Source organism: Penicillium waksmanii (genome assembly GCF_028829765.1).
Source record: "Penicillium waksmanii strain IBT 27052 chromosome Unknown utg000008l:1.0-5622682.0:1.0-5626561.0, whole genome shotgun sequence".
Classification (NCBI taxonomy): Eukaryota; Fungi; Ascomycota; class Eurotiomycetes; order Eurotiales; family Aspergillaceae; genus Penicillium; species Penicillium waksmanii.
Genome location: NW_026643254.1, coordinates 1,672,610 through 1,689,657, shown reverse-complemented (window position 1 = coordinate 1,689,657; position 17,048 = coordinate 1,672,610). Strand labels below are relative to the sequence as shown.

The 17,048-nt window shown below is 49.9% G+C and overlaps 6 protein-coding genes across 6 annotated transcripts; 3 read left to right on the top strand and 3 right to left on the bottom strand.

Annotated features, from left to right (window-relative positions):
- Nucleotides 1-1,471: 1,471 nt before the first annotated feature.
- On the bottom strand, nt 1,472-1,954 carry N7481_008955 (uncharacterized protein; the record flags this gene model as incomplete). The annotated part of the gene is made up of 2 exons (XM_057268174.1): nt 1,472-1,527; nt 1,582-1,954. The coding sequence occupies 2 exons, from the start codon at nt 1,952-1,954 to the stop codon at nt 1,472-1,474; spliced, it is 429 nt and encodes a 142-aa protein (XP_057118851.1).
- Nucleotides 1,955-3,411: 1,457 nt separating this feature from the next.
- N7481_008954 (chromatin segregase YTA7) lies at nt 3,412-8,306 on the top strand (the record flags this gene model as incomplete). The annotated part of the gene is made up of 2 exons (XM_057268173.1): nt 3,412-5,395; nt 5,449-8,306. The coding sequence occupies 2 exons, from the start codon at nt 3,412-3,414 to the stop codon at nt 8,304-8,306; spliced, it is 4,842 nt and encodes a 1,613-aa protein (XP_057118850.1).
- Nucleotides 8,307-8,926: 620 nt separating this feature from the next.
- N7481_008953 (Sec63 complex subunit SEC66) lies at nt 8,927-9,955 on the top strand (the record flags this gene model as incomplete). The annotated part of the gene is made up of 3 exons (XM_057268172.1): nt 8,927-8,971; nt 9,194-9,466; nt 9,590-9,955. 3 exons carry the CDS (start codon nt 8,927-8,929, stop codon nt 9,953-9,955), a joined length of 684 nt encoding a protein of 227 aa, XP_057118849.1.
- A 387-nt stretch (nt 9,956-10,342) lies between these two features.
- On the bottom strand, nt 10,343-12,901 carry N7481_008952 (pentatricopeptide repeat protein; the record flags this gene model as incomplete). Its single annotated transcript, XM_057268171.1, has 1 exon — nt 10,343-12,901. The coding sequence occupies one exon, from the start codon at nt 12,899-12,901 to the stop codon at nt 10,343-10,345; it is 2,559 nt and encodes an 852-aa protein (XP_057118848.1).
- Nucleotides 12,902-13,087: 186 nt separating this feature from the next.
- Nucleotides 13,088-15,572, top strand: N7481_008951 (uncharacterized protein; the record flags this gene model as incomplete). The annotated part of the gene is made up of 7 exons (XM_057268170.1): nt 13,088-13,417; nt 13,475-13,548; nt 13,604-13,838; nt 13,891-14,030; nt 14,081-14,354; nt 14,411-14,532; nt 14,585-15,572. The coding sequence occupies 7 exons, from the start codon at nt 13,088-13,090 to the stop codon at nt 15,570-15,572; spliced, it is 2,163 nt and encodes a 720-aa protein (XP_057118847.1).
- Nucleotides 15,573-15,755: 183 nt separating this feature from the next.
- Nucleotides 15,756-16,987, bottom strand: N7481_008950 (uncharacterized protein; the record flags this gene model as incomplete). The annotated part of the gene is made up of 5 exons (XM_057268169.1): nt 15,756-16,414; nt 16,471-16,607; nt 16,657-16,717; nt 16,775-16,894; nt 16,945-16,987. 5 exons carry the CDS (start codon nt 16,985-16,987, stop codon nt 15,756-15,758), a joined length of 1,020 nt encoding a protein of 339 aa, XP_057118846.1.
- Nucleotides 16,988-17,048: the final 61 nt, after the last annotated feature.

The following is a 17,048-nucleotide window of genomic DNA, read 5'->3' as shown; positions in this document are numbered from 1 at the left end:
AAGATAAATCATTTAATGAGTTGTAACGAAAGCCCAGGTATTGGGCGTTGCTCAAGACGTTCCGCGAGGCATTGCCATCTAGGGAATTCGGGTCACTGTTTGGCATGGTGATGCAGCAAAAACCAGCAATCAGCCATCTATCATTAGGGCCGAAAGACAACTTGCTGGGTCGGCATCTTATTAGTTCCCAGTCAAGGATCGAGATGATCGCTCTGGGTGCTCCGGTATCTGTATTCCATATGAATATCAAATGCTTAAGGGGAGCTCGGAATGGAGGTTTGGTAGGTAGAAAGGTCCGCCATGAAGCAGCCACTGATTTCGAATCATCGCTAAATGCGACGTTCTCGTACTCTCCATGGCGATTATAAGGCTTCTTGATCAATGAGGGCTTTGAAGAGGGCAGTTCCAGTTTCCAAATCACGACATGTTGTGGATGGTTTAGGGCCACCAGCTTCGAGTCGCGCGAGAAAAGGACTATGTCCCGGTTGGATGATGACCTCCACTTTTTGTCGACATTTAATGTACAATTTCGGGTTACTGTCTTAATATTATAAATTCGAATGTCAATTCCGCTTCCAGTGAAGACGAATAATTCCATATCAAATGAAAATGTGCCCCCAAATCCTCCATCTATGGGTGTGCGATGCTTTATAATCCCAGATAGTGTTTCTCCTATGACAAAGACAGCGTTTTTTGAGAGACCCGACAGATCCGATAAAGAGGTAGAAGCGAACAAACTCAAATCGTGAGAGAATTTCAAAATCCAGGGTGTTTTAACACTAGCTGCTTTTCAACGGCCCCGGTTGAAGTCTGACTGACTGTGACTATGGTGTCCATTGGCGTCCATAGCGCAACTCGCTCCAGGTCTGTTGCAAAGTATTGCCTATATCAACCCCTGAATGACGATGGTTTGACAGAGCTTGCGATGTTTGATCATGAGGCTCTTTTGACTCATTTAATAACATCATCATATCCCAGATTTTGACATGACCGCTGCGTGGATCTGACGCTAATGCCAGTAGTCTGCTGTCGTGTGATAGTGAGAGTTGACTGGATCCGGATACATCCAGCGTTTTGAGGATAGACCAGTTGGAAGTGTTTCGGATTATTATATGCTCGTGTCTCGATGCCGATACCAATAGTTTCAGTGCGTGAGGGGCAATCATCAGCCTCACTATCAAATGACTGGACGGCGCTATGAACTGTCTTTTGCCCTGCAGCTCGCCAAAATCTAGCTAGATCAGTCTAAGCATGAGAGAATATATATCTCATCATGCTATCGCACCTCAATATGATAATCTGAATGCAGATTTGGTGAGTCGGGTTTCGACTACTTTTTGACAGCCATTATGGCGAAAATTGAGGAACGGTTTGAAGAAGGTACATTGTGGTGAGGAAATAGAAATGCGAGATGCAGATTTAGATAAAATACTAGTAATGTACAATTGATATATTAGGCTGTCGCTGACTTTTATTTCTGTGCGGCTGCCAACTCGCGTGCCTTTTTCTCCAGCCCAGCCATTTCTTCTAGAAAACATTAGTTCGAATCTCGAACATCAAGGGGTTAGAAATAATAGATACCGTTCTTCTCCAGCTTCGACTCGTCCATCTCCAACTTCAGCCAGCTCCAGTAGATAATTTGGTAGGTGAGGATTGCCCCAAGGAAGACTTTGCCGAAGGGGCCCATGAAGGTCTTATATTTGGACATCTGGCCACTTGTCAGTCCATCTTTATATTCAAAACATGCCCTCATGTATCGTGATAGACATTCAAAGGACCTTAGAAGCTCCCTCCCAGGACAGATACTTACCGATTCCCGATAGGCACTGGGCTTTTCGGCGTTGCGCAGTAAGGGCGTTGAAGAGAGGAAGCGCTTGGCTGGCGCACGGGCGGCTAGCCCGAGCCCGAGGCGGGAGGCGGGAGCCAATCTTTGGGCTGATTGTCGGACGAGCATCTTCTGAGTTGATGTATGATGTATTGTGGATTGTCTGGAATTGTTGCGTTGCTGGCTGGGGGTTGAGGAGCGCGGATATGACGAATGGGGTTTAGCGTGAATTTTTGGGTCGGGCACGCGTGGTCTTGGCTCTGGGTTGAGAGTGATGGACTCGGAGTGGTCTTGGTTTTTGGATAAACTAGGGCTGTAATTATTCTGAGAGGATGAGATTCTAAGTGAGAAATTTACCTTGCGAGGAATACTCAAATAATCGCTCGTCATAAATTTATTACTGTATTCAAGTCCATGAGGCCCAGCTGGATTGCCTCATGCCAGAGTTTTATATATTGCTGGCACATAGTTCAACCTCTGGCGAGAATATATTTCAACCAACCTTGGTATTAATGCGAGACAGCCATTTGAACATCACCAAGAGAGGTAAAATTTCAAAACATTCACCATTGAGTATATCTACGTGCACACTTTCACTATTATAGACAGATTCTGGCCTCCGCTCCGTTTTGCGCACCAGCCACTGCCCGATCTATAGATGAGTCAGCAATCACATGATATCAGGTCCGGTTGAATTCTGGCGGGCAGGCATAGGAAGGAGCCACAACCCAAATGTTAGAAAGCGCCCAGCAGTGCTTCTACCAAGTCCCTAACTGTCCTCTGACACCTCCTTTCACCGTCATGATCCCCCGGCCTCCCCATCGCGCCTGGAACCCGAAACACCGCGATCGGGGCTCTATTACATCGGATATGATTATTTTAAGTGAATGAAGAGCTTAAATAAGCTCGCCATTCATCATTTATGGGGGTCGAACTTGGGCATGGGCCAACAGGGTGAAGCCGAACGTATTCGACTGAGGATGGCCGAGTGGTCCGTGCTGGGATGACTAACCCATCAGCCACACGACCCCCTGTGGCTGGTGGACCACTCAGCCCAAGCGCGAGTCCTTTCCGCCCTGGGTCATTCACTGCTCGTGTTGATTGAGATAGATGGACTGTTTTTCTAACTGCTCTGCAATCTGTCACATCTTGCATTGTGTTACTGCCCCAGAGGGCTCTCTTTGTCTAGATCCCTCAAGTTTGGACGCGTCAAATCCGAGTCCGTGAGACCTCCACCGATTGTTACCGGTTGCGCCTCACCATCCCTCCTGTCGCCAACTTCCACCCGTCGATCAGCAATTGTCCCGTGGGTCATCGACTGCGACCGAGGGAACACTTCTCTGTGGGCTGCGTGCCTCCTACCCCAGTCTTTCTTTCATCGCCGCAACCGATCTGTCTTATCCTTTGTAAGCTCCCCATCGTGGCCTTGCTATCGCGAGGCACTCGACAATCGAGACAATCATCGAATCTCAGCCCATTTTCAACCGATATATCCTCAGCTTGGTGTTTTATCGCGATTCTTCTGGGCCCTAGCTGACCCAAGTGTTCCACTAGTCTGAACCCTCCCTCTACCTCGTTCGCCCACCATGCGCGGCGGAAAACGCACCCTCGAGGAGCTCGCCAACAAATCCGATTCGAACGACGAAGACTACAGCGATTCTCCCGCCCCACGAAGATCAAAGTCAAGCCCCAGAAAGAAACCCGGACATGGACACGCCAAGAAGAGGCGACGTCGTGATTCGAACAATGATATTGTGTCCGATGGCCTCGATCTGAGCGATGATGATTTATCCTTTAGCGAATCAGAGTCGGAACAAGACGACCCTAATGTTCCACGCAATGCACGAGGTACTGCGCGTCGAAGAACAACTCAATCTCGACCGACGTATGAAGAACCTTCTGACGAGGAATCGTCAGAACGAGACGAGAATGCCGATGCAGATGCCGACGGAGAAGCTGAAGACACTATCGATGGACCTTCGCCCAAGAAGAAATCTGCTATCGTTACGTTAAAGCTTAAACCCGAAATTCTACAACAACCACAATTCGCTACTCGAAGAATGACTCGTCGTACCCGTGGCGCCTCAGAGGACATTTATGCTCTGACCAATTCTGGACGCCATATGGAGACCGTTGAACGTGGCACTCTCAGCCCAGAGGCTGAAGGTTTGCGCCGGAATTCCCGGGGCCGCCGATCATCGAAGCAACCTGTCTTGAGTGAGGTTATGGAGACAACCCTGGAAGTCATGGAAAGTGCGCCTCAGAGCTTTGCCGAAGGTGATACGCCAGCTGTCCCCGACGCCGAGGATAATAATGGTGATGTCGACATGGCCAATGATGATGGGGTTGTCCCAGAGTCCGAGAATGGTGACGCGAAGGTCGAAAATCACGAGGACGAGGACGAAGATGAAGATGACGAAGGACCTATCACTCGGCGACGAAGCCGGCCGAATCGGGACCAGGAAGATAACGAAGAGGAGCCTGAAAACGAAGAGCCTGAATCCCGTCGGTCTGGCCGCAAGAAGCCATCCTCACAGCGCAAGAACGATGAGAGCGACTTCGAACCTGAGGAAGAAGCTTCCAACGACGAGTCTGTGGATTCACATTCTGCCAAATCCTCGCCTCGAAAACCAAGCCAGGCTCGCGATGAAGAAGAAGAAGACAGCGCCACTGGCCGGCGTGCCGGTTTGCGCAAACGACCTTCACGCGCCCAGTCCGAAGTCGCGGAGGAACTTGCCGAAGAACTGCAAGACCTGCGAGGCGGTCGCCCTCGGCGTCGTATGGCGCAAGAGGTAGTCTATGAAAAGCCTCGTCGGAGCCGCAAGGATGTTGATTATCGCATCATCCGTCCTGACTTGGTCCTGACAGCCGATGATGCCGACAATGATTTCGTTACCGAGTCTCCATCTCGCCGTGGGCGTGGTGGCGGCGGTGGGGGTTGGCAACGAAGTTTGTTTCCAACATATGGTCCATTCGGTGGAGGTGGGCCTGCAGCGATTCTTGGCCCTCCTGGCGCCCCTGCTGCGACTGGTGGCGTGGAAAGCGACAGTAGTGATGACGAACTTCCTCAGCCTCACCATCCGAAGGGTCATGGCCTAGCTACCGGCGGCCTCGTACCTCAAGCTCATTCAGGTGACCCGGCCCAAAATACTTCTGGCACACCAGCCAACTTCGGCAAGGTCAAGGACAAGCAAGCACTGGCTGATGCGGATCCGCTTGGTGTGGATATGAACGTCAACTTCGACAGTGTAGGTGGATTACAGGGACACATTGATCAACTCAAAGAGATGGTCTCGCTTCCATTGCTGTATCCAGAAATTTTCCAAAGGTTCCATATAACCCCTCCTCGGGGTGTGTTATTCCATGGTCCTCCTGGTACCGGTAAGACACTTTTGGCCCGGGCATTGGCGAACAGTGTTAGCTCCGAAGGCCGCAAGGTTACTTTCTACATGAGAAAGGGCGCAGATGCTTTGAGCAAATGGGTTGGTGAAGCTGAGCGTCAACTCCGACTTCTTTTTGAAGAAGCACGCAAAACGCAGCCCAGTATTATCTTTTTCGATGAGATTGATGGTAAGAAGTTCTCCCCATCGTTAAAAGCCTTTTTGCTAATCGGATTTGCATAGGTCTGGCGCCCGTGCGTTCCAGTAAACAGGAACAAATCCATGCATCGATTGTCTCCACTCTCCTGGCATTGATGGATGGTATGGATGGACGTGGTCAAGTCATAGTGATCGGTGCAACCAACCGACCTGACTCCGTTGACCCTGCTCTTCGCCGCCCTGGCCGCTTCGACCGCGAGTTCTATTTCCCACTTCCTAATATTGAAGGCCGACGTGCGATCTTGGACATCCACACCAAGGGGTGGGACCCTGCCCTCCCCATCCATATCAAAGATGAGCTAGCCAAGATCACCAAGGGCTACGGTGGTGCCGACTTGCGAGCTCTCTGTACCGAAGCTGCTCTCAATGCTGTTCAGCGAGAATACCCCCAGATCTACAAGTCAGACAAAAAGCTCATCATTGACCCCCAAAAAATCGATGTTATCCCCAAGGATTTCATGCTGGCAGTCAAGAAGATGGTCCCATCCTCTGAAAGAACAACTTCCTCTGGCGCAACCGCATTGCCTCAGAAGGTCGAGCCCCTGCTGCGCCAGGCGCTAGCCGACATCGAGGCTTCTCTCGCTGAGATCTTACCCCAGCGAAAGAGACTCACTGCTCTAGAGGAAGCTCAGTATGAGGAGCCCGCAGATGGAAATGGATTCCGACGAGAACAAATCATGCAGGACTTTGATCGTTCGCGAATCTTCAAACCGCGCTTGCTTCTCCGTGGATCCCGAGGAATGGGGCAGAAATATCTCGCAGCGGCCCTCCTTCATCATTTTGAAGGTCTTCACGTTCAAGCATTCGATCTTCAAACGCTTCTCAGTGACTCTACAAGGTCGCCAGAGGCGACTGTAATCCAACTTTTCGCCGAAGTGAAAAGAAACAAGCCAAGTGTAATCTACATCCCGAACCTTCACTCTTGGTCAGAAACGGTTGGCCACACTGTAATATCCACGTTCTTGGATTCGCTTGACTCAATACCGCCTACTGATCAAGTTCTACTACTTGCTGTTCTTGAATCAGGCGAAACGGAAACGGATCCCGCTTTACTCAAGGAACTGTTCGGTCTCTCCAAGATGAATATGTTCGATATTGAAGCTCCTGGAAACAAAGCACGACATGAATTCTTTGAGAAATTGATCGAATACGTTCAAACCGCACCAACCGACTTCCCTGATCCCGCAAAACGCAAAATGCGGAAACTCGAGGAGCTCGAAGTTGCACCTCCGCCACCTCCCACGCCTGAATCGCAAATGACAAAGGAACAGATAAAGGCTCAGAAGAAGAAGGATCGTCAGACCCTCAATCTCCTGAAGATCCGAATCCAGCCGATCATGGACCAGATTAAGAAATATAAGCGTTTCCGGTCCGGAGTGATCGACGAAGCACAAATCCGATACCTGTGGGAAGAGGCAGATCCGAATATTGTCACCAGTGATGTTCCTGTCGACGATCCTTATACATACAGACCTTTCGAGAAGGCTTACGATAAGAACGGCGTACCTGGTCTTCGAGAGACCGTGTCCGGCAAGTTTTTCTACAATATGGAGATCGTAACAATGGAGAAGCGCTTGTCCAATGGTTACTACAAACGTCCATCTGACTTTTTGGCGGACATCAAGCGAATTGCTAAGGATGCACGTCAATTGGGCGACCAAGAACGACTGTTGCGTGCGAATGAACTTCTATCTAATGTCGAAGTTGACATTTCTACTATTGAATCGGCCGAGCCAGCGCTCTTGGCAGAATGTGAGAATGTTTATCTTCGTGAAGTGGCTCGTGAAAAGGACGCAATCGAGCGTGCCAAACTCGCTGCTGAAGAAGCGGAGAAGGCAGCTTCACGACCCGTCTCTGCTAACGGACTCCTTGGCAATGCTGAATCAAAGGCTTTCTCTGCTCATGATTCGCGTCCAGTTACACCTACCAAACTGTCAAATGTCAGCTTTGTCAACGGGAACCACAACGGCGGTGGCTCGGATTTGAACGAGTCCGGTTCTCATGCTCAGAGCAATGGCTCCCATGGCGATGGTGACGGCGACGTCTTCATGACCAACTCTGAGGATCACTCTGGCGATCACTCTGGCAGCAAGGATACCCAACACAGTTCGTTCGGACCCTCTGCACAGCCGAAGCCAGCATACTCGCACACTGCACCATCCCAGCAGCTTCGGCGAGAGTCTGGTCTCTCCAGCTTCTCACAAAAGGGACCCATGACTCCCATGGCCCCTGGGTCTCAACCAGCTGACTACACAAATGAAGCGTCTACTACCCAGACAACCTCCGACAAGAAGTCTTCCGAGCAATTGTCCAACCAACAAAATCAAACACAGAGTCCCCAGGTCTCACGGCATGAGTACCCTGACCTTACGCAATATCCCGATCGCGTCTCCCAGGAGGAACATCTGCCCGATACCCAGCAGGGAGGTAGCAGCCAGCCTTCGCCGTTACCGCGGGACTCGCAAGCCTTGACCCAAGCAGACGAGCAGAGCGGCTTGAATGGCAGCCATTCGCAGTCACAGCCAAAGCCACAGCCTCCTCTATTTGATGCCTCCAAGCCCACAGCGAATGCATCTACCAATCTGCAATCGTTGCTGAATAGTGAACCGACGCCTGAGCTTGTTATTGACCACGAGTACATCATGCATCTGCACACAGAGCTGACTCAGCAAACAAGCGGCTGCTCTGTGGCGCAGCTCGAGCAGGTCAATGCTCGGTTGATGGACTACATCTGGCGTATGCGCGGCGAGTGGAACCGGACAAGTGTGGCCAAGGGCATCACTGAAACGTTCAATGCGACCTTGGAGGATATGCAGTCCATGCAGGAGGTCGGGCCGATTAGCCATCATACCAAGCAGCAAATGGCCAATCAGCCATACTAACTGCAGCTGGTGACGGTTTAGAAGCTGTTTTGCAATCATCTTCGCTTTCTTTCCCCTTGTTAATACATTTGTTATTGTTTTTTCAAACCTACTGTCATGTCTAGGCCCGGCGTTTCATTCTGTCATGAATAATTGTTTCCCACTATACCGACTTTTTCGTTTCTCTCTTTTCTTTTCTTTTTTCGAGGGCGAGTGTGAGAGTGGGTACAAGCGAAATGGGAGAGTTCTGGGAGGTCCCAAATACGTACATCTAGAAAGAAATGGAAACACGATCTGAATATTATCAAACTACTGTAGAAGGGTCTCCATAACTCAAAGAAATGTCCAAATTGTTTCCATTATCTTATTGTCGACAGGTCTTTGTGCTGACCTCGAATCTTATACTTCGTGGACATGTGACGTTCGACCCACTAAACACCTGGCCTTTGCGGTCCTGCACCTTGTTTCCGAGACCCTTCTTTCAACAATTCCACCACCAACCTCGAATTCGCTCCGTAATTCTCTCCTGAGATCATGACCAGAGCTTGAAATATCTATAAACCTCCTTTCGACCTCTGGCGCCCCCTTTCTCATAAGATACACACTCCCTACCGCACATCTACCACGCCCGCACCGCAAACATGGTGAACTGGCTCAGTCTCGCCGTGCCTTTGGCCTACTTGGGTGTACTCATTGGTTCTCTCGCAACGTTCTCTTCTCTATATCGAAAGCGCAAGGCCCGTACGTCTCTCTCTCTATCTCCCTTTGGAATCCAATCCACCTGTGCCCCGATTCCGTCTTTGCTCTTTGCCCCTCGCACTATGAAGGGAATGGAATCAAGCGCCGAGCTAACAACACCTCTTCCTTCGCTTTAGAAAAAGCTATGTCCCTGGAACCCTGGTTCCCAGCACACCTCCAACGTGATATTTATTTCTCACTCCTCCACCTCGACCCCTCCTCCGAATCCGAGAAAAAGACCCCCCAATGTCCCCGAGTCCGTTCAGAAGGCTGCGCTCCTGCGCCGCGCGACGGAGGATATCCGCCGCGTCATGACTCTGCGTAACCAGAAGCAAGCTCTCTCGGTACTTCTCCAGCGCGGCAGTGTCGGCGATGACCTGTGGCAGCGATTCATGCGGGCTGAGAAGGAGATGGAGGAGGAGGTGCGCGATGTTGTTTCCGAGGTATGTTTTCGACCGCTACGGGAGTCTTGGAGTTTTCGCTCGGAGATTGCTTTCAGAGCTAGCTCTTCACCCTAGGCCCTTCTGCGAACTTCGTTACTGACTAACTCTTTCTTCTCTCCACAGGCAAACGCCTACACTCCCAACTGGGGCCAGACAATCTTCCAATCCGCCAACGAAATGATGAACAACGAAATCTACCGCCAAAGAATCAAGGAGCATGAGGAAAAGCTCGATGAGGAGCGCGTTTGGTGGGAGAAGAAGCGCACCAGCGTGAAGGAGAGCTTCATGAAGGAACTGAATGAGGATGAGACTCTGTCACCACAGACCCAGACCCCCGCCGCTAAGACTTCTGAGACCGCCACGCCCGCGAAAGCGGCAGCTTCGGTACAGGGTAGTGATGATGATGCAGTATTGGTTGAGGCAGATCCGTCGAGTAACCAGGCTTCGCCGAGTGGTGGGAAGAAGAAGAAGGGCAAGGGCAAGAAATAAATGGCGCACGGGCTTGTACTATTATTTCTTTCTGCTCCTGTCTTTAATTCAATAGTTATTTCATATAGAATTACCAGCTGGGTGTTGTTTGGGATTTTGAATATTTTTCGAGACTGGGTTGTGTAGTATGTTTTTGGTATGATATTCGATATGATTGACTAGTAGTTAGTACTAGGATTCAAGTTGACAGATCTCAGGAAAAGAGTGCCCATGCATGGGTAAGGATCGTGGTTGAGCAAAAGTTAAGAGAGGGAAGTGTACATTCCGATTCAAAATTCGACAAAAGTAATATACAGGCCTGTTTATATGCAAGGCTTAGAGAATAATTATGAAACGCCAGTCCATGCAGTGAACTTCCAAACAAAAAGCCAAACCCGGCCTCAGCAATTAGAGTAGTTTGCTGTCATTCACCCCTAAAGGTGGACCAAGATCGATTTTGCCAACCTGCATCTCCGCTGCAGCAATAGCCAGCTTTTCTTCCACTCGAGCAGGGTCAAGACTTTCTGCACGACTCAGAACAATACGTAGCAGATTAGCCATGATCTCAAGCTGATACTGTTGCTTTTCGTGAGGGTCAAGCTGATCAACACTCAATCCTTGCGTACGCAAAGCCATGGATTTGCGTTCGCCAAGCATCTCGAGTAGGCGGGTAACCTGGGTGATGCTCTCTTTGCTCCGTGGCGTCGAAGACAAGCGGCGAAGGCGACGCTTGGGAGTATCAGTTGGAACGCTTGCTAAGCGGGCCACCTGTAAGACTATCATGCGGGCAGTGGTATCATCTGGTGTATAACCGAACATTGCGCGCATAGAATGCAAAGCAACGAGTGTACCGGAAACATCTTTTGAAAGACAGAAGCAGCGCACAATCTGGTCATATAGATCCTTCGAAAACTGCGACAGCGTCTCTTGTCGGGCACGCGAGGGAAGCTTTGAATACCACTTGACCATATTGGCATATAGCTCACGAGCAGATGGGAAGCCGGCATCAAACGCAGTGCGCCCACGATCGTATTGAATCTTGGCACAATCCCATAGACAAGCGTATGTCTCGAGATCGGGTCGGACGCTGACAGACATCCTTTGGAACTTTGACCACAGAGATCTGATGTCTTGTTTCCGGAGATCCGCATAGAGAAGGTGATTCATGAAGTATGCATTTGGCTGGATTTGTGCATCTCCAAGGCATTTGACCAGATATTTCACCATATCGTCATCGCCTCGACGGGTATAGTGAAGAAGCAGAATGGAAAATGTTTCGATACCGGCAGAAGGTACTTCCCGCTTCAGGAATTTCGGTATCCGGCTGGGATCGGTCACCATTTGATTCGTTTCAAGCTGAGGGGCTGGTTTAGCTGGCTGGAATCGCTCCCAAACACCATCGATTCGGTGTTGAATCATGGCCCATCCAAGTCGCTCGGCCTTGTCTCGTGAGGCGGCGTTGCCCTCGCGGAGCCAACCGGCCATTATACCATTCAGGTGCTTGTTATCTGGCCTGATTCCACGCTCGTACATGAGCTCGATTACCAGGGCAGCCGAGTCAACCTGACCCATTCCAATGAGCTTTTTCATCCAGCTTGCATAAAAGAATCGATTTTGAAACTGACGGGGTAACAGTGTGAGTGCCGATAGAGACACCTTGTTGACCGCTTTCTCGTCGATGCTTGAAGCATGCAGATTACCAGCCAGGCCAAGAGCTGCTTTGTAAAGGGCCGTGGAATCGTTGGCTGGGTCTTGTCCAGTCACCATCATGTCCTTGAAAATGGCGACTGCAGTATCCAATCGACCAGCTGTAAGAAGACCGATGCTGACTCTATCATAGTCTTCCATGGTCATGTCTGGGCCCAAGAATGTTTTCAGCTGTAGATACAAGGCCCATGCTTTGATCTCGGCTTCTGCCCCTGGGAACCTTCCCCAGGCTGTAATAACTGGTATCAACACTCGTGGTTGGCGAGTGTTGTCATTCGAAAGAAAAGCTAATGCGATATCCTGGGCTCGTTGAGGGTTGTTTTCGGCCGCGAATAATCGTACACCAAGCATCCAATATTCTTCCAAGTCTTCCTTTGTTTGAGAAAGCTTGGTCTGATAAGCTTCCCACTGTTCCAGTGCTTTTCCAGGATCACCACCATCATTCAGAACTTTGATATAGGAGAGGATCTGGGGTGTGGAGAGAGGTTTGTCGATATCGGCTGCGTCTTGAACGAGGGTTTGAAGGTGAGTTGATCGCGCGGATTTGGCCGAATCGTCGGTAGCTTGTGATTCCCATACTATGTCCATGGCTTCTGCTGGAAGCGCATCGAGGAAGCCTGGAATGGCCTGTTTGCACCGGCGATAGCACTTCCATACTTCTTGCCTGGCGCGTTCGTCCGATCCATTTGCAGTATATCGTTGTAGGGAATTCTTCAATCGAATAGCGTAAGGATGAGAATCGGGACCCTCGAGTTTTGCCTCAGCGAACTTTTTGGTAGCCAGCCTTCGACGCTGTCTGGCGCCATCTTGCCAATTCTCTTCCTCCAGCGCCATTCCATGGAATTCCTCCTTCAGCATATCATCCAATTCCCCATCAAATACATCGCTTAGCGAAGGTTGAGGTTCTGCCGGGTTCTCTTCGTCGTATTTCCGTAGGGCCTCCAGGGCAATCTTCCGGTCGTTCTCTGGCAAACTTTGGATAAAAGGGCTGTCGGGGTCGAAAGGGCCTTTCTCTAATTCCTTGAGCTCTTCTTCAAGCTTCGCCAGCTCCTGCTCAACCTCCTCTTTTTCCTCATTATCCTCGGCTTCGGGGTCAATCTTGCGTCGCTTCTTGCCATCTTGTTCGTAAAAGTTAACTTTGTCGTTTGGCCCGCCGAAGTCGAGACGGCGCGCGGTCACAGCGGAAAAGGAACGTCGGGGAATCGACGGGCTGCGAGCCGCATAGTACCACCGAGCTCCTCGAACAACCTGGCGGAGCATATGGAATTAATTAATCGATCATGGGGGGGGGGGGAGGTGGGTTGATAAAGTTGATAAGAGTTGCAGAAGTTCGCCGCACGACTTCCGTCGATTTCCCCTTTTCGGGTTTAGCGTCTTCCGCCCTCCGCGAAGTTGCGCCGGCATCAACTCATCCCTCGACGCGCTTTAACAAGATTGAGCCCAGCAATGGATCCAGACGGCCTCGAAGAAGCGCTGGACCTGTCTCGGGACAGGTCTCAGTACCAAGTGAGTCTTGACTTCCCGTGCTCTTGCAATACGAGGCTAACCTGCTACCAAACAAGGGCGTTTATATCTACCAACCCGCAAAACCTGGGAAATCGGCCAATGAACCCCCCAAAGAAGCGTCGCAAAGTCTCCTCCACCGGTGCCCAAGACCCTAAATCTGATTTGCAACATTTTCTACCTCTACTGAATGGAGAGGAGAGCGCTGAGGGTGTACAACAACGACTGAATACCTACAAGCAGCTGTGGTCCGAACAAGAGCAGAAGATCCAGGTGGGAAATCGATCAACAAGGGTGCTTGGAATATACCTGCTCACAATTCTGATGTAGGGAATTTTGGAAGATGTGGATGCGGGAGTTCTCACAGACGTGCTGTCCTTCGTGAGAGAGACGTCTCCCCAAACGTACGGCCCCTAACCACTCGGAGTCATGGTCTCTGTCTAACTTATATCTACCTAGGTGCAATGGATGTATACCGACGGCTCTTGTGACAGTGGGATCCAATGTCTCATCCCTTAGCAGATTACTATCTCGCCTTAACGATCACTTGACCTCAAGCGGCGAGGGTGGCGTTGTGGTATTGGAGTCGGGCGACGCAACCAATTTGAAGAATTCATTGAAGAACGTTATTCGAGCGGCAGTCACAAACACCGAGGGCAATGATGGATATCAAAAGTTCCTCACGGATCGAACAGTACGTTTTTGAAGCCACAATATCCACGCATGCCATACTGATAGATAACAAGGGGCCTCGACTACTCGGATATGACTTGGACTTGCTTAACGATTACGTTCAACGAAAAGGGACAAAGAAGTTGGTTATTGCGTTGCGAGACAGCGAGGCATTTGACCCAGCTCTCCTGACAGACCTGCTGTCGCTATTCCAGTAAGAATGATATAAAGGCCGCTTTGAGATCACCGCTAATGCATTCCTAGATCTTGGCTTGATCGTATCCCGTTTACTATACTACTTGGTATCTCAACATCTGTTGAACTTTTCGAAACCCGGCTTCCTCGATCTTGTGTCTCTTTACTCCAGGGCAAGCATTTCGAAGTTCAAGATGCAGGTAACTGTGTCGACCGGATATACGAGGCCCTTCAAACCAATCCGAATGGAAAGTTGTGGATCGGGCGTAACATCACGAGCACCCTATTTGAAAGAGCAAGCGACTACTTCCAAACCCCAGAAGCGTTCAGTCGTATGGTCAAGGTAAGATATGCATATCTTTACAGCGTATGGAGCGTCAAGTTTCTAATATGTGAAAGTATGCGTGCATGTCGCATTTCTTCGCCAACCCTCTTTCTGCGCTACTCGGAGACTCCAAACAACCCGAATTATTCCAGGGTCGATTTATCGAGGCGATCAGAAACCTGCCATCTTTCCAAATGTAAGCACAATTACTATGGTGGCGCAAAATCATTTTATTAAGAGACTCGCAGGTACTGTGAAGACCTGGTGGAAGCTGGCTCGCCTATGGAAGTTCGGAATTTACTTGAGAATGATCAGCATTTACTCGGAGAGGTTTTCAACCACCTTGAAATCGGCCAGCAAAGAATGCGTGATATATTCCAGGCAGTGACTCTCATCCATGCTTGCCTCCAGCATACCCAAGGCACGAAAAAGTCAACCATATCGGATCTATCCGTCCGTGCCTTAGCTGGAGAGCTCGGCGAATCTCAGGTCGTTGATGATATGCTGGCTACCGTCAGGGCTATGGATTCCGAGAAACTTGAGGGTGTTCTTGCAACCCTACCACCCGCTTTATCCCACGATTCAACCCTTGCGGAGCTCAAAACGGACTTTGGCACATTGCTGGAGACCCGTCCAGACCAAGACCCTCTACGCAGTGAATATAACATCAACAGCTCCGTAACCAAGACAACTGTTGTTCAGCAGCGCATTCAGCTCAGCAAAGGCAAGGCCAACCTCTCTGGGCAGGATCTCGAGTATACCAAGATCATCGATCGACTAGTGGCTGCATTGCAAGAATACTTCACAGAAATTCTGATTCGACCACAAGAATTATTCATGCATGAAGCATTTTTGTTTGATCTGCGCAACCCACTTAAGGATAACTTTGCGCCTCGTCCACGTTTTGCGATCGAGCGTGCAATGGGTAGCCCTTTCGACTATTTGATTTCTTCGTCAGACGCCGATCAAGGCCAAGCCAGGATATCTGCTAAGCAGCCTGCTGCTGCTATCTTATACCGGCTTTATCTGGAATCCGGTGCGTTGGTCAATGTCCATGACCTCTGGCAGGCATTTCTTGCGGTTTTTGAAAATGAGGAGGGCACGAAATGTGACGAGCGTATCGTCATGGCTTTATTCTATGGCGCCTTGTCTGATCTGAAGATGTACGGCATGGTCAAGAATGCTAGCCGCAAGAAGACCGACCACTTGGCAAAGTCGGCATGGCTGGGATTATAGTTACGAAATTTTCTATTTTATAGAGAAACCAAACATCGTAACGAGTTTCAAACATCAATCAATCATATTCCCTAATCTGGGATGGGGTATCATAGACATGTAGTCGAGTTTCAAAAGTAAAAAGCCATAGCCTGCCTACTCGCAGGCTTCCATTGGCCCAAAAATGTAGCAAATTTTGCGGTATCATTCTTGGACTGGTCTCTGAATGATATCAGCTCTTCCGAGCGGCCGTCCTCCTTCACTTAATACCATCGCTTCCCTCCGCCGTCGACGAAGTGCTTGCTCTGCAGCGTTGCTTTCTCGATGCCTTCTCGGTGAGGATTCAGGGTATGCTCCAGCTGTATCCTCTCCGTCCACCATCCACACATCGCTGTCTGCGTCGTCATCGTCGCCATCTTCATCATCCTCATCGTCATCCTGGTCATTCTCCTCAATCATGCTGCCCATAAGACCATGTTTGCGGAGTTGCTTGACACCATCGGGGTGCGAGGTCAATGTTCCAAATATGGAACTCATGACTGCGTCATCTGCCCACCATGCTTTCATGAGAATAGCCACGTCCTGTCGACGTGAAGGCTCGCGCAGCGCACAGGGAAATGGGTATTTGCAGAGCCAGCGACTGACAATGCCGGCCTCGATCGCAGCATGTATATTTTCAGGCAGGAGAATGTTTAAGATAGCAAGTGCTTTCTTCTCACCCACGGGTCTTGTTTTGGGGAGGATAGGCGAACTCGTGGTAGACGTTTGCTCGGTATGTTCGTCCAGAAAATTGCAAAGACAATTAACCAAGGCTGTATATGTCTGGATGTCTCGGAGTCGGGTGCAAACGGAAGTTCGAGATACTATTGACGATAAGTAAGCAGCAGCTCCAGCAACCATATATTTATGGCGGACATACACGCTCTGTTCGAGACCAGAAAGTGAAGCGCGGTCAATGCCCTGCCTTGCCGGAGCTTGTCTTTGGATGCCAGATCGTCCAGTAACAAATCACGCGTTCCACCCTTAGTCGATCGCTCTGAAATAATACGCAGCGCCCTGTTGAATATTAGCTGGTGACTTGTGGTGACGGGATTGTCTGTCATACGCGGCTCGGAGGTCATGGCTCGTGCTCTCGGAAAGCTTCAAGAGGGTATCTAGCTTGAGAACTGAGAAGTCGTCAATATTGGCAGTCGGAGACTTATTTGAGCATATATAGCACTCACCTTCCTCTGTCCCCTCACTGATAATCTTGTCTTCTCGTTCGATCTGCTTGATCTCGGTGAGATCAACGACTTGGCGTAAGTCCGTGGCGATTCCACGCACGGCGAAGAAAAGCGATATGCCTAGTAAATTCAGTTTTGAGCTGTTCCAAATCAGATTCAACCTTTCTCACCTAGGCATAGCCACAGCACGCCGTCCCCCGAGAAAGGAGCCATGATGTGAAGTGCAAGTGGGTGATAATTGGAGATGCGGAGATACGCTCGATAGTCGGCAGAA